Source organism: Chrysemys picta, chromosome 2, assembly GCF_011386835.1.
Source record: "Chrysemys picta bellii isolate R12L10 chromosome 2, ASM1138683v2, whole genome shotgun sequence".
NCBI lineage: Eukaryota > Metazoa > Chordata > Testudines > Emydidae > Chrysemys > Chrysemys picta.
The window spans coordinates 188,031,367-188,046,676 of NC_088792.1; the positions used below are offsets into that span (position 1 = coordinate 188,031,367).

General features: G+C 42.1%; 1 protein-coding gene across 3 annotated transcripts in view; it reads left to right on the forward strand.

Moving 5' to 3' along the window:
• The window catches only part of SLC66A2 (solute carrier family 66 member 2), a 102,401-nt gene extending 89,011 nt beyond the window's left edge, over window positions 1-13,390 (forward strand). For all 3 annotated transcript variants that reach the window (XM_005281439.5, XM_005281440.5, XM_042860461.2), the window contains one exon: window positions 9,986-13,390. In XM_005281439.5, coding sequence (XP_005281496.2) covers window positions 9,986-10,193 — 208 coding nt within the window. In that variant the 3' untranslated portion in view covers window positions 10,194-13,390. The remainder of the gene's footprint in view (window positions 1-9,985) is intronic.
• The last annotated feature ends 1,920 nt before the right edge of the window (window positions 13,391-15,310 follow it).

Here is a 15,310-nt window from a genome sequence, read left to right on the forward strand (position 1 = left end):
AGTTCCTGTTAAATGTTCTTCTGTCAAGGGCTGGACATATGGCTCCCTCTGGAAATTGTCAGTGCCACTCCAGTGTCAGACAAATCGCTACTAAATGACATAAGGCACTCTAGAGGCTTGGCACCTAGGCGTGGAGTATCAAACTTAGATTTCTCAACTGGTTGTGCACAATATACTCTGCTGGGCCTACAAAAATGCTCTAGATATGTCCTCATACAAATAGCCTGTATTGGTGTGTGCAAACTTGACTTCCAGATGAAATATGGAAATATGGCTCTTTGGAAATATGGCTCTTGATGGTCGTGCATCAGTACTGACACTTTTTTAAAAAGTTGGGGATAAATGCTCTATTCATATATATTTTTTCTTGCACTTTTAAAAATAGCATAGCATTCAGATTTCATATTCTTCTGCCTTTGTTTCTGTGTTAAAGACGGGTCAGTCTCTCTGGTGGAAATGCTACTAGTGTGTACACTTGATATTTCTGTAAGGAGACCTGATATAGAAGAGTTGCTTTTCAGAGCCTGAAAATATGAGCTGAACATTTTCCAAAGTGAGGATGTTGGAACCAACTGTGAAAGCTGTTTCTTGCTCCAAATATGTTAATGTAAACAGATTGCAACAGTTAGCAGCTGAAAAAGATGGTTAGAAAATATTTTTCAAAACATGGGCAGTGCTGAAATTTATTCACTGATCGACTTTTTATGGCCCCTATTCCTGAAGAATCTGTGCATCTAGCAAATATTACTGATGTTATCCTCCTAGTACCCCATCATAAGGAGAAATAGTATCCTTTTTTACAGATGTGGAACTGAGGCACTGAGCTATTAAATGACTTTCTCAAAGACACATGGGAATGTGTGTGGCAGAGACAGGGTTTGAATGTAGCATTGCCAAAATCCATGCTGTGCCTTTACCACAAGACCATTCTTTCTAGAAGAGGAGAAGGAAATGTGCAAGTTTAATTAATTGCTTATGAATTGTATGATTTTATATAGGGAGTTAGTTTTCAAAAGAACTCTTCCCTTAGAGTGAAATCCTGGCCATATTGAAGTTGATGGCAAAGCTTCCAGTGACACCAGTAGAGTCAGGATTTCACCTTAAATGTGCAAATATAAGCTATTAATTACATAGCACAACTTTTGCTAACTATTGATCTTAAAATGTTTCCTTATTGTTCAAGATTTGCGAACTGGTTCAGTAACTGATCCTAGGGTGATGCTGTGGTCACAGTACAGGACTCACTCAGAAAATCTGGAGTTTTAGTGTGTGCCTAACCACAGACTTTCTGCATGACGTTGGGCTAGTCACTTAACCTCCAGACCCTCAATTTCTCTATATGTAAGGTGAGACTAATGCAGTATTCACGCTGGCATTTTGCCAGTGGGAGTATGTCATCAGAGGACTTCTGTTGTTCAGGAAGGTTTTATTTTGGTAACAGAAAGTCTGGGTTTTGCAGACAGGAATTAGATTTGGGTGTGGACACATGCAAATCTGTGTTAACAAAAAGCAAATTTTGCCAACAAAACTTTGTAGGGTACACCAGGCCTGATTATTTCTGTACCTGCAAAGACCTAGAGTAGACATGGTTATACCAACCTCAACGTGTTTTTGCCAGTATTATTTTGCTTGCTGAACTGGTATAAGCTATATGGACAATATCCCTTTTTTTTTTTTTTGTTGGTATGAGTTTAGTCTACAATCAAAGGTTTTCCTGTGTTCACCTGACCTACTATTTGCCTACTTCAAAGAGGTTTTTGTTAACGGTTGTAAAGCACTTTGAGACTATCAGAGGGAAGGCGCTAGTCTAAGGCTATGTCTACAGTACAGACCTTATAGCGGCACAGCTGTACTACTGCAGCTGTGCTGTTGTAAGGTCTCCCATGTAGCTTCTCTACGTGGACAGCAGATAATTAAACCACCCTCAACAAGCGGCAGTAGCTAGGTCAGAGGGAGACGCTCTCCTGCCGACATTGTGCTATCCATATCGGCGCTTTTGTTGGTGAAACTTATGTCAGTCACACCTCTGACCAACAAAAGTCCTAGTGTAGACATAACCTAATTCTCACAAAAGTTGATGAGAAAGTTGAAAGTCACAGAAATTTTGTTGATTTAAATAGTTTCCACTGGTTTGAGAGGGCAGCGAATAACTTTTTAAGCGGATAAAGATGGATAAATTGTATCCATCTTCCAGTTATTTGAAATAAACTTTAGGACTCTGGGTCCCTTGGCTGGCCACTGAATAAAATTAGCACTATGCTCATAACTATACCACAGATGTAATTACAGTCCGGCAAGACGTAGCTGCTATTTTTATTGAAGTTTGCTGGCATGTGTGGTCAAGTCACTGTGGAATTTCACAACGGAAGTCATTGTCTAATGTCTGATCCTCTTCACATCCTCCAGCTGTAGGATATTTTTGGTTTTGTGTGTTAAATTACCTACATATGCAGAGTGTTAATGCTGATTTGAGAAAATCCATGGAACAAATAAAAACAAGGACTGTTAGATCTTTCCTTTTGTGTAGGTTTGTGCCAAGTACCAACCAAAGTTAGGCAGAATCACAGTCTGCAGATGTGCTGCTTTGTAAGTGACAGCTAGTTTGATGTATTGTTGCATCAAATTTTAAGGCTAATAATGATTTGGGGGCAGAGAGAGGGAACAGGGTTTTGTGTCTTAACTTTATTTAGAAGTTCTTGTTTCTTTTGGTAGGCAGAGGAAGAAAGGTGTAACGAACAAGAGAATGCTCAAAGAATTGAGGGTAAAAGCAGAATGGTGTACTAGAAAGGAAGAATCATGCAAGAACATGCAGTCAGGCTATGGATAGATGGAGTGAAGAAAGGGTGAAGATTAAGTTCTGTGCGCGTGGTGCCTGAATAAGGAGTTCTGAGCCCAAATATTGGAGAAAATTTCCAAATAGTGAGTGGTTCTCAACCTGTGGGCTGCTTGCAGCCCAATCAGCACACAGCCATACAGGTAATATATATATTGTTTGGATGTGGCCCACATAACACATAGAGAGTTGCATATGCAACCCAGAATGGTAAATAGCTTGAGAACCACTGAGACAGACTGTGGAATAGCCTCCCAAGTGAAGCAGTGGAAAGGTTTCCCTTTAGGATACTTAAAACTATACAGGGGTCTGGAAAAAGCTTTCTACAGAACACTCCTTTATTGGCTGGGTGTATAGACAAGGTGAGCCAATAGATATTTTCCAACTCTAGTTTCTGTAATTCATATAACTTCAAATTGCAGTATTAGCGCACACAATACTACAACAAACTAAAAATAAAAGCTATTGCTTGGTGCTGTTTTTTAGCAAAGTAAACAATCTATATGAAATATGCTGTCACTGGTGCAGAACTGCCGTGTCTCGGGGATTTCTTTTATGTTAGCATATTAAATTAGTATTTGGCAGTACCTGTGGAAAGAGAGATTTCTAATGTCTATCAAGTGATAAAAGCACATGATGTTCTTCTGAGAATTATTTCAATAGCATAATAAGTAGTTATCCTTTCATGTTTTTAAGAGTAAATCACAACAGAAAAATTTCCAACAGATTCCCTCCTTTATGGTCAATTCAAATTTTATGGAGACTTGACATTAACTGACTGTTATTAACTTAGCAATTCCCTGTAACAAGATCACTTGTAAGAAAGCCGCTTGTTTTGGGAGGTTTGTCGGCACTGGATACCGCAGTAGTGATTTACATTGGTGGGAAGTGCTATTTTTGTTGCAAATCGGCTTCAGCCTCTGGCAACACCATCTATTTCAGAGCAACTCTTGCCGCCTCCTCCTCTTCACTGGGCATACCTATTGTTGCAGAAATGTTGCCATTTATCTCTTTCTAGTTAACCAATCATGCTGTGGCATGGCTCATGCCTCTTTTTCTGTCTCTTTCTCCCTCCTACCCCTAACTAACATGACAGTTTTCTTTGTCTTGGAGCAGTATGGTCATAACACTTTTCTATTTGATTGTCTCTCTGCTGGTTGTGCAGATCAGGGCCTGCCCTGCAATTTAAACTTCTCCAGTCCAGCTTTCAAACGTTATAGTAACCAGGACCGGCTCCAGGGTTTTTGCCGCCCCAAGCGGCGGGAAAAAAAAGCCGCGATCGCAATTGCGATCGGCAATCTGGGCAGCTCTAACGCGCCACTTTCTTCTTCAGCAGGAATTCGGCCGCAGGTGCTTCCCTCCAAGAGGGACCCGCCGCTGAACAGCCCGACGTGCTGCCCCAAGCACTTGCTTGCTGGGCTGGTGCCTGGAGCCGGCCCTGATGGTAACGATAGGAGAAGATTTAAAGCTGAATGTTTTTTGTTGTTGTTGTGGATGCCACAGAGTGCAGCTTTGTTAATGGTTGGGTTGCTTAGTTTTGGAAAAACTCAAGCATCAGAACTTGAAATTTGAAATATGGCTTCTGTGAATGTTGGAAGTGAGCTTTTGCAGCTTGTATGTAAACCTCCTTGGTTCTTGCAGGTGGTCTCCTTGGCATACTTCTTGCTTGTTTGTATGTGCCTCAGGTATTCTTGCAAGAAAGGACTGGTTTGTGGCACTTAGCATCTTCTTCTTCTTCCCTGAATGGAAAAAGGTCTGTAGAATTACCACTCAGACAAGCACCCAAAAATAAATAAAATTGTTCAGTGAAAGCCTCCCTATCTGACAAGACACTCTGCTCCTTTCTTCCTTCCAGGCAGACAAGAAGCAATCTATCCAAGATTTCTCCTTTACAGCAATAAGAATAAATGTAAAAAATAGCTGGGCATAGAGCTGGAATAGAATTCCCCTCCGCTTCAGAGGGCTAGTGGGCAAAGTTCAGAATGTACATACTAAAGCTTCCTTTTCTGATCCCAGGTGAAATCCTGAAATGACTTAATATGCCGAAGTACATGAGGATGCAAAGGTTTGATTCCTCTCGATGCACACACAAACTCCCATTACTTTGAATGGAAGCACTGTGTGCAGCAAGTAGAATAATTACCCCCGCACAGCTGTGTTAAAAGAACATTATTGAGGTTTCAAAGTCAAGCACTCAACCTGCATTCTGGCCTTTCCTAACTTTTAACTGTTCAACCTTAATTCGGCCCCCTTGTGCCTATGCATTATGATACAGTCTTTACTTACATGATCACATACTGTTTTCCACAGGAAAAAACAGCAACTCCATGTGGCATCATATTGACACCCACATGGGTCATCAGCATGATTGGAACCCTTTGATCCATTGCATGGATCTCTTCCACTTGAGCTAACAGTTTAACTGATAGCAGCAGTAGGTTGTTGTCCTCCATGTGGACCGGTACTAAAGGGGGATGAGAGAGACACATTTTTTCACAGATATTTGCAGACAGCAGAGTAATTGAGACACTAAGGGATCTTGGGTTACTTTCCAGAGTGTGCTCTAGCAGTCACAGACTCTTCTGCCCATTCCCTACAAGCATGGCTCCTTCTTCCCCATCCCCTCCAACCTGTCCCTATCCTCATCCTCTCTCTTTCTCATCCTGGCTCCTTGCCTATCCAGTTCCATGGTCTCGGTCTCCACTCCTCAGGCTTCTCATTCCAGTCTCAGTTTCCTTGCCCAGCTAGTCTTAATCTCTCCCTCTGGATGTACTGAGTCCCAGTCTCCTCCTTCCCCCCGCTTCCAGACGCTTCCCTCCCAACTCCTAGTCCCCTCTGGCTCCTCATCTGATCTGTGTGTTCTCTCCCCATATCTCATTGACTCCCCGTTCTAGTCTCCCTCCTCAAACTCCTCATCCAATCTCAGTCCCTTGTCCCAGTCTCTCTGACCAGCCACACCTCAGCTCCTTGTCAGATTTTCCTTCCTCCTTCTGTTCCCTTCCATTTCCCCCCACATTGGTTCCTACTCCCAATCTCCTTGCCAGCTAGTCCCAGCGTCCCTTGCCCCTGCCCCCAGCTCCTCATGTGACCTATGTCTTCCTTCCACCCACCCACCCAGCCAACTGGGCAAAATAATGTATTTGCATCTAACCTTGTTCTCAGAAATGGCTAAACTGTTGTAGCTGAAATTTTCCAAAAAACATTCAATCTGAGGCAGACACCCTGCATGGAAAATTGCCCCCCAGATGGTTACAGTTTGGTAAAGTCACAATCTACTGCTAAAGTGGAAAGTATTAGGCAACTTTAACAATAAGTGGTGCTACCAGCACATCTGTAATATTGTAAATAGAGGGGTGTGCGAGTAGGGAGAACTTATATGGTCACTAATGTGTGCAGGGTGGCCTGGTTATTTCCTTGGCCCTATGGCCTAGATCAGGGGGTTTGGGACCCACCCCAAACCCCGCTTTGCCTCCAGCATTTATAATGGTGTTAAATATATAAAAAAGTGTTTTTAATTGGGGGGGGGGCACACTCAGAGGCTTGCTACATGAAAGAGGTCACCAGTAGAAAAGTTTGAGAACCACTCGCCTAGATGCATTTGTGAAATTAGGTTTGTTGCAATTATTTCCTTGCTTTCTTTTAATAATTTTTTTCACAGCAGTTTTTTTTTTTTAACCAGAAACCCAGGATTAATTTGCAGATTTTCTCCTGGTGTTATGCCCCAACTAATGTACATGTTTTGATGTCTGACATTGTTAACTTTTAAGCTATATTCATTTCATGTCAATCTTTTTGTATATATGCAACTGAATAACTTTGGTGTTCTTCTGAACACTGAGTGTTGGAGTGTGACTTGGAAAACATCACAGGCACAATCCTACTTTCCTTGAGCATCTGAAATTCCCATTGAAGCCCCTGGGGCTCCTAAATGTGCAAGGAATGCAGGATCACACACCAAATTTGTAAACCAGCATTGCCAACAACAAGATCATAAAATATTTCCTAATGAAAGTTCAGAGTCTGGTTTGTCTGTACATCATGGCTCACGTGGCTTAGATCTGCTTTGCCATTGCAGCATGCGCTTTGCTCATAAAGCGCTACATTGTATTTATCCAAAAGTTTTTCGCCTTTGGCTATAGCTCTCTCGCCAGGAGACTAAACTCCCTCATGGTTTATAGGCTGCTGATGATGTATGTTTCCCCTGAAAACACCCCCCTCTCTTGGGTAGCAACAATCTGGGATATTTTTAAATAGCCCCCTTTTCTGACTTTGACTTTGCCAGATATTCAGCAAGAAAAAACAAAAAAAGAAGTCCCAGGTTTTGTCCTTTGGATGTTAGACTCCTACTTAAAATCTATGGGGCATCTTTTAATTGGATTTATCCAAACTATTAACAAATCATTTTGCCAGACACGGCAGGCCAGACACACACTTGTTTAGCATGGGATGGTTTTTATTGAACAGACAAACAAAATTGTAAAATGACAGATTCACAATTAAATCAGCATAGCAAACATCCATGGCTTAGTATCATCGAGTCATTTCAGCTGCCTGCAAATGAACTATCCTAATTTATTGCACTCCTGTCTTACGTATTCAAGCTGTTCAGATTTGTTTCTGTTTTAAAAAATCTGCCTGTGTAACTACCTAAAAGATGTTCTGTAGTTTGGCTCATTCCCGTGGCTGGTGGTGTTTGTTACACCGAAGGACTGTGCTTTCTTTCACTGAACGAAGAGGACTGAACTAGGCTTACCATATCTATTTCTTCTTGTTGTTTGTATACAATTTGAGACTGAACTAGTCATATATTATTATTTATTGAATCATATGTCCAGCTTGCAGCTTCACACATGAAATCCCTTGGTGGCTTCATAATATGTAGATTGTTACTGATCTTTACTTTATGATCCCAGTCACCTAACATGGGGTATAAATGTTGCAAAAGGCTTAGACTCCTGTTACGTGATGGGTCAGTATCGTGTGACTCCCTTGGCCCCTGTTACAGTAAGGACTAGAGTATGGAATGCAAGATTTAGTCCATATTAGGGTGATATATTTGTATCCAAAATACAAACTGATCTATCTTGATTTCCCCTCCTCCCCTTTGAATGTTTAGGAAATGAACATTGGGCCCTAATCCTTTTCTATGGTGTGTGCACAGTTACGTTTGATGAATTACAATCAAGTCTGGCAAAACTCAATCAGTCATAATTCTGACATTTCATCTATGGGCTGCATAATATTTATGATAATGTAACTGTGAACTGCAAAGCTTTTATTTAGTATTGCTTATCTGCCCTTTTAAAAAGCTCTCCAGTTATAATATATGAAGCCCATAACCAGCTTTCAGAAACTGACTGTTCACATCCTTGTCGTGCCCTCAACACTGACAGTCAAGAAAAACCTTATGTATTTTATGTTTTAAAATCTATTTCTGTTCCCCATACTTTCTCCTGAACCTTGAATGGGAGGACTAGAAATGCACTGGAGGTTAGGGGAAAGCAGGGAAACGCTAAAGATGCAGCAAAATGAAAGTAGAAAAGGGAGGAATGATGGGTATTAAAGTTTGGGCATTGGCACAGGTATAAACCATGGGAGCAAACCTTCTTGACGGACTTTTAACCTTGCTATAAACCGCTGCAGATACATTCATTGTTTTCTTTGTGTGTACTGTTGGACTACTTATTTTTGACTCTGGAGCACACATTGCATGGTATGATGTACAAGAAATCAGTTCTTCGCTTAAGTGTTTATTTAGAGTGACTAGAGGGTGTGTGTGTGTGTGTGTGTGTGTGAGTGAGAGAGAGAGAGACAGACACACTCACAGGAGGCCGTAAGTGTTGCAGTGAAAAGATATTTGAAGTCTGTTTGTTCACCATATTACTTACACTGATTATGCTGCACGTAAAATTATGTAATTTATTTTCATAGGATGTCATCAAGTCAGATATCACAGCGTGATTTTTAAAAGGAGTTAGATAACTACTTGGCCACTGGCATTCATGTCTGTAGGTACTAAGATAACAAAATTGTAGGCTTTAGGGGGTCAGGAAGCAATTACCCACCCCTACTTAGAGCGCTGCTTGATTTGATTAAGTGTGTTGTGTGGACTTGGTGGTAGCCTTTCGCTGCAGCATCAGGTATTGACAACTGTTCATATAGGTAGATCAATGCTGTCATGGTCTGGTAAAACTAAACCTATATCAAAGTTCCAGTTCTTTCCATCTGTAATACTTCCTAGGGTTGTGAGACCCCTTGCTATCACCTGCCTTTAGCAAGAGGAAGCCTTGTCTGTGCCTGCCGGATGTCAGCTCCCTGACTCCACCTGTCATGGGCAACACAAGCTCTCCTTTCTTAGCCTACAGAGGCTCTGCTGTCCCCCTGCAGTTGAGCATGGCTATTGCTACAACCCATGAGTCCTCCCAAGTGTCTCCCTTACCAGTCGCACCTTAGATCACTTAGATATGTTTATAGTGAAAACAAGTATAAATGTATTTAACAAAGAATAGAAATTTGAGAAATAGTAAGTAAAAGTATTGGAAACAAATTGTTACAATTTTAATTTACATGTAACCTGCACTCTAGAGCCTAGACTTAACTAATAAGATATGTTCCTGTCTAATGAAATTTAGCTCACCCCAAGTCTTTGCAGCATTTTCCAGCCAGCCTGGCTGTGACCCTCCGTTCATAAAACAGATACAGAATTCCTTAAACAAATAAATAAATTAAATAAATTAAATAAATTAATGGAGATATCCCATCTCCTAGAACTGGAAGGGACCTTGAAAGGTCATCGAGTCCAGCCCCCTGCCTTCACTAGCAGGACCAAGTACTGATTTTGCCCCAGATCCCTAAGTGGCCCCCTCAAGGATTGAACTCACAACCCTGGGTTTAGCAGGCCAATGCTCAAACCACTGAGCTATCCCTCCTCCTGATCGTATATACATTTTGCAAGGATTATGATGACCAGGGGGCTCTTGGTAAAGAATTCACATGTCACCTTTTGGTCAACTGAATATGCATACATCTGGCCCACGGGATCCTGGGAAAACTCTACACACACTCACTCACTCTCTCTCTCTCTCTCAGTTAGCCCCAAGAGGTTCCTAAGTCATACCCTCTTTAATTCTTCTATTTTGTCCCTTTTTGTAGTGTCAAGATGGTGCTGATGTGGACCAGCGGCGATACCTTCAAGACTGTTTACTTTATCCTGAACCAGGCTCCTTTCCAGTTCTCCATTTGTGGCCTGCTCCAGGTCTTTGTGGACATGGCCATCCTGCTACAGGTTTACTTCTACAGCTACTACCCTCAAAAGCCAGCATCGCACACTGCACACCCAGCTAGTACAAAGGCACTCTGAAGCACATGGTGGAGATGGCTACAGGTCAACAGTGTTGTGAAGTCTGCCTGTGCAGCTTTTCCTTCCACTTGTAAATACTGTACTATTTTGATGAGTTGAAATCAAGAGAGAAGAATGCTCGAAAACATAAGAAGTTTGGTATTTTTAATGGTTTGCTTCTGTTTGGTTTCAGATTCATTGTATGGAATTTGTTTTTCTGGGAGTGGGGTGGGGGATGAATAGTCTGTTTATTTTTTGCATACTTACCTATGAGCCTTATAAATTCACGTGTGTGTGTGTGTGTATGTTTGTACGTATAATTGCAAGGGCTGGATGTTTGTGTTTTTAATGCTATTTAAAGAAATGTTAAACCACAGAGATGATCGAATATTTTATCTGAAGCTTTTACCTATTTATATAAAGTGTGTACTTTGGAAGTAAGTGTGGAATATCAGAGTTAAATATTTCAGTGATGTATGAAGACACTGTCAAAGTTTCAAAAAGGTTGGGTGCAGTGGATCAGGAAGGTGGGCAGGGGTACAGGGTCTGAGAAGGGATGGTGAACAATCTAAAGTAAACCAATAATAGCCAGTATAAAACATAAATGTACTGTGTGGGCACCCACTCACACTGCTGGATCAGTGTGGCAGTGACTAGATCAAGGTGAGGGATAGTTTCAGGGAGGTTATGGTGTGGCTGAAGCTACGGCCAAATCTAAACTAGACATAGCTAGTTACCAGGTGGGATGAAGAGAGAATTTAAGGGGAGGGGGAGAGGAAGTCTAACATAACTAAACAGTCTTGCTTTGAAGCAGCTGCTTTCAGGAACAGAATGGGGCCCTGCCTGATTAGGGATGCACAACTGGGTCATTGATGGTGTGTGACAGAGACTCCGGGTGGGTTGTTGGGATGCCTACAGCAGTGCTGAATGGGGCCAGTAGGCGGGCATGTCAGGAGTACTAGTGAAAAATTTCTAGGCAGTGGTTGAGAAATTGGGGAAAAGCAGGAATAAAGATGTCAATGAAAGTGGGTTACTAAGGTTTGGAGTGGAGAACAGTTTGTGTGGGAGAAGTAAAGCAGTAATCTAGAGAGCCGGGTCTGCTTTCTAAAAATGTGGTTAGTTGAATATTGAGATTCACATTAGTATTATTGACTGCCAAGTGACACCAGTTTGTGTTCTGGGGTATTTCTTGTGTTAGCCAAACATGCAAATGCTACAAAGGAATAGGTGTGAAGAGAAGTATAATTGTTTTTCTGCTGTTCAAGATCTTCCAGGCTGTTTACTTTTAGAAAGCTAGATAGTAGCTGGAAAGGAAAGTGAGAAGGCCTGAGGGGCATATAATGTTATATATAATCTAAGTTGTATATAATTGTATGTTTGCCAACATTAGTCATTGTGCCCTTTCTGAGAATTGGCACTTCTCTGGAAATGCTAAGTGGATACAGTTTTAATGTTCTGTTTTCAAGCCCTTTGGCTTCAGCCAGTTGCCATAATGAGCCTAGTTTGACCTGTAGGAGACTAATACAGATTGATTACTGAGTCCTAGAAACAGTTGTCTGTGTTGCCTTCTTCTTTGAGACTCAGTCTTTCCTGCCAGATAAATGCTGCCTTCCTGCAGATACTGGTGTTTAGGACAGTGCTAGATTTCCAGTGAGACATTTTGTTTTCTGAGAACATTCCAAAAAGATACACTATCTTAAATAAGGCAGCAAGTCTGGGATATCACATCTTCAGTTTTCAATCAGGTTTTCTCACTAACCTGCTATATTTCGCTCTTCTATGCTTTAGGTCTGGACCATCTTTAATTGGGGGGTGGTCATATTCTTGTGAAGAGTAAAAGCATCTAGTCACAATGCCATAAAATCTATCAGGAATGTTTATTTTAGGATAATTGACACCAAGTTGTACTTTGCTATTGTGCTTTGGTTTTCCTTGTTTCTGAATTCTTAATCTCTCAGTCTAAAATAAATCCCAAACTGGCTGGCTTGACCGCTGGGATAGCACTCCCCATGCATTTCTTGGAGGTGATGTCCTGTGCTTCTATGAGCCAAATCCTACCCCACTGGCAAAATTCTCATTATCTTCAATGGGGTCAGGATTTGGCTGTATGGGTGTGGCATGATCCAAGCACAGTATTGCATTTGTGCACCCTAAGCCTCTGTTTTTTATGGAGCAGCCTCTGAGCTGATCATGTTCCCCCTTCAGGATGGCTGGGTGGCGAGCACTGCAGAGGAGATTGGGTGCATAAGAGATTGGTATATCCCAGAGTAACAGGTAGGACCTGCCCTGGTCTTTGGTGTCTGCAGGGGACTACCCAGGCCACTGGCAAATCTACACACACAAACCAAAACTCAGGAAAGCTGTTCAATCTGAGGGCCTGGCATAGAGTGCTATGGTCAAACTCTTGACTCCATGCTTTTTGTTTGACACCATACTCTTTTATGCCTGAAGTGACCTTACAAAGACAATGTATGTGGCATGGCAGACTATGAATGTTTTATTCCTCTCCCTTTCTCAAATGTTCTCGTTGTGTTAAAAGAACATCTGGGCTTTTCTCTTTTTAATTAAAAACTTAACGACTGTCCTCTCTGGTGTATGCTGCTTCAACGAGGATTGTATTTCTACTCGTATGCAAACACTTTCTCACATGTTTTAATGGTTTGGTTTTTTAATAACTTGTAGTACTAAGATTTTTGTACCTGATGGTCTTTTTTTCTATTATTGTATGAAACAGGGGTGTAATAGCTAAATGGCTGCTAAGGTCTCTTGGCTTTGTGTAACAGGTATTACTGAAGATAAAATGAACATGGTTTTTCCTTTCTTCTTTTGGGACTCTTTGGTCTGCAGATTCTTAACAGTCTACCGTCACTACCAAAAACAGTATGCTCAATTAACATGTTTCTTTCATACCAGAGCTGCAAATGCTGGAAGAGAAGCCAGTTGACTAGTGTCTAAAGTCATTTTCTATTTAGAGCATTTGAAAAGCTGGGATACTTGGCTAGGAACTCTCTTGAACTTCATCTTGAAAGATGCTTTAAAAGCAAAGTTACAGAACTTTTTATATGTAAGGAATTATCTGTAGCAGTGATCACCTCAGAATTAAGAAATCAATTACTTTAAATACATATTTGTTGAATGTATGGTACATTTCATGGAGCTCACATTCTCTGTCAATTGCAGTGATTTAAAAACAATTAAATCAATCAATTATACATAAATTCAGTGTTGCTTTGTTTTCTTCAAATGTAAGAAAGGAATCTTATTATTTAAAGATCTTGTATTGCTCATCTGGTCTGGGACCTTGTCCTCCTATTTTCCCTAGAAAGGACAAGCAGGCTTTGGTTGCTATATAAGTAATCATGAAGCATACAATGTCCTATGATTAAAGCCTAGGACTAGGATTCACGATATAGGATCCTAGGGGGTGGATAAAAATCAATGATTTTTTGGGGGGGTAGGGGAGGGAGTATAAAAAATCTGATTTTTTTAAAATTTAAATTAGATTTTCTTACTTTGTTTAAATTATGATTTTTTTCTTTTTAAAAATAAACCTGTTTTAAAATGAAATCTGAATTTAGTACAGAATATGTTAAGGCGTAAGCTTGTGTAATCTCTTAAAACATTTAAATAAAAAATAAATGGGCTGAATCCATGAGTTTCTATCAAAAAATTTGGATTAAAGGCTGCCTTACCGTATAAAGAAAGAATCAGAAGGGAAAAAATCTAATGGTTGAAGTCAAGCTTTATAAATATGGGTCATATATAAACAATAGGTCATGTACTGTATTGTGGGGGCCTCAGGAGATGTGCTGCTGGGTACAAGAGACTGGCATTGGGACCTGGCCTCTGACTCCGGGAGACACCATCATGTATCTCATCAGGATCATCCATTGAGCCCACCTCCCTGGTCTCAGACTCCTGTTTTATAGCTTCCCCCTACCTGCCTGGCTCAGTTATCAACTTATGAATATTCATGACTTCACCCATTCAGTCACCATTTTCTAACATAGTAAAAATGTACAGTTAATAAGAATCTGAAAATATCAAGCTATATAAGTTGCTTAAATAAATGTATATAGGTCTAGTATGTCCTCCGAGGTAGCAAAAAGATGTACCAAAACTAGTATAAAGACTCTATTTAGTTGTAAATGGTTATATCAATGAATGAGAATGCACCTTCACATGTGTGTTTGGGGGGGGGGGGGAGGGTATGGGCTCTCGGCTAGAGGTGCAGACTCCAGGGTGGGGCCAGGAGGTTGGTGTGCGGGTGCGGGCTCTGGCCCAGGCCAGGGGTGCAGGAGGAGGTTCCAAGTTGGAGCAGTGGGTTGGGGGGTGGGCTCTGGGTGGGAGTGTGGGTGTTGGAGGGGATTCCGGGCTGGGGCAGGGGGTTGAGGTACAGGGTGGGGGTGCGGGCTCTGAGGTGGGGCCAGGGATGAGGGTTTTGGGGTGCCAGAGGGGGCTCTGGGCTGGGGCAGGGGGTTGAGGTGCAGGATGTGGGATCCAGGAAGGAGTTTGGGGTGCAGAAGGGGGCTCTAGGCTGGGGTAGGGGGTTGGGATGCGAGCTCGGGGTGCGGGCTCTGGGTGATGCTTACCTCAGGCGGCTCCCACCAAGCAGCAACATGTCCCTTGGCTCCTAGGTGGTGGTGTGGCCAGGAGACTCTGCGCACAGGCACTGCTCCTGCAGCTCCCATTGGCTGTGGTTCCCGGCCAATGGGCGATGCGGAGCTGGCGCTGAGGTCGTGGCTGTCCCTCCACCTAGGAACCAAGGGACATGTCACTCCCCTCCCCCCCTTCCTTGCTGGGAGCTGTGCGGAGCCAGGTAGGGAGCCTGCCAGCCCTGCGCCAACTGGACTGTCAACAGCTAGGTCAGCAGTGCTGACTGGAGCCACCTGGGTCCCTTTTCGACTGGGCTTTCTGGTCGAGTGAGTGTGGGGGGAGGCATAAATTAGGTAGAAAGAAGAAGTAGGGAATTAAGAGCGAGAGTGATTTGTGGGGAGATTCAGAGACTGGAAATATAGGGGAGGTGGCAGACAATACAAAGGAGAGAGCGGGGGGAAAGTCAGGGATACAAGGGAGTCTGGAAATTAAGTAAAAAGCTGATTGCCCTGTTACAATTTGCTAACAGAAGGGCTGGACTG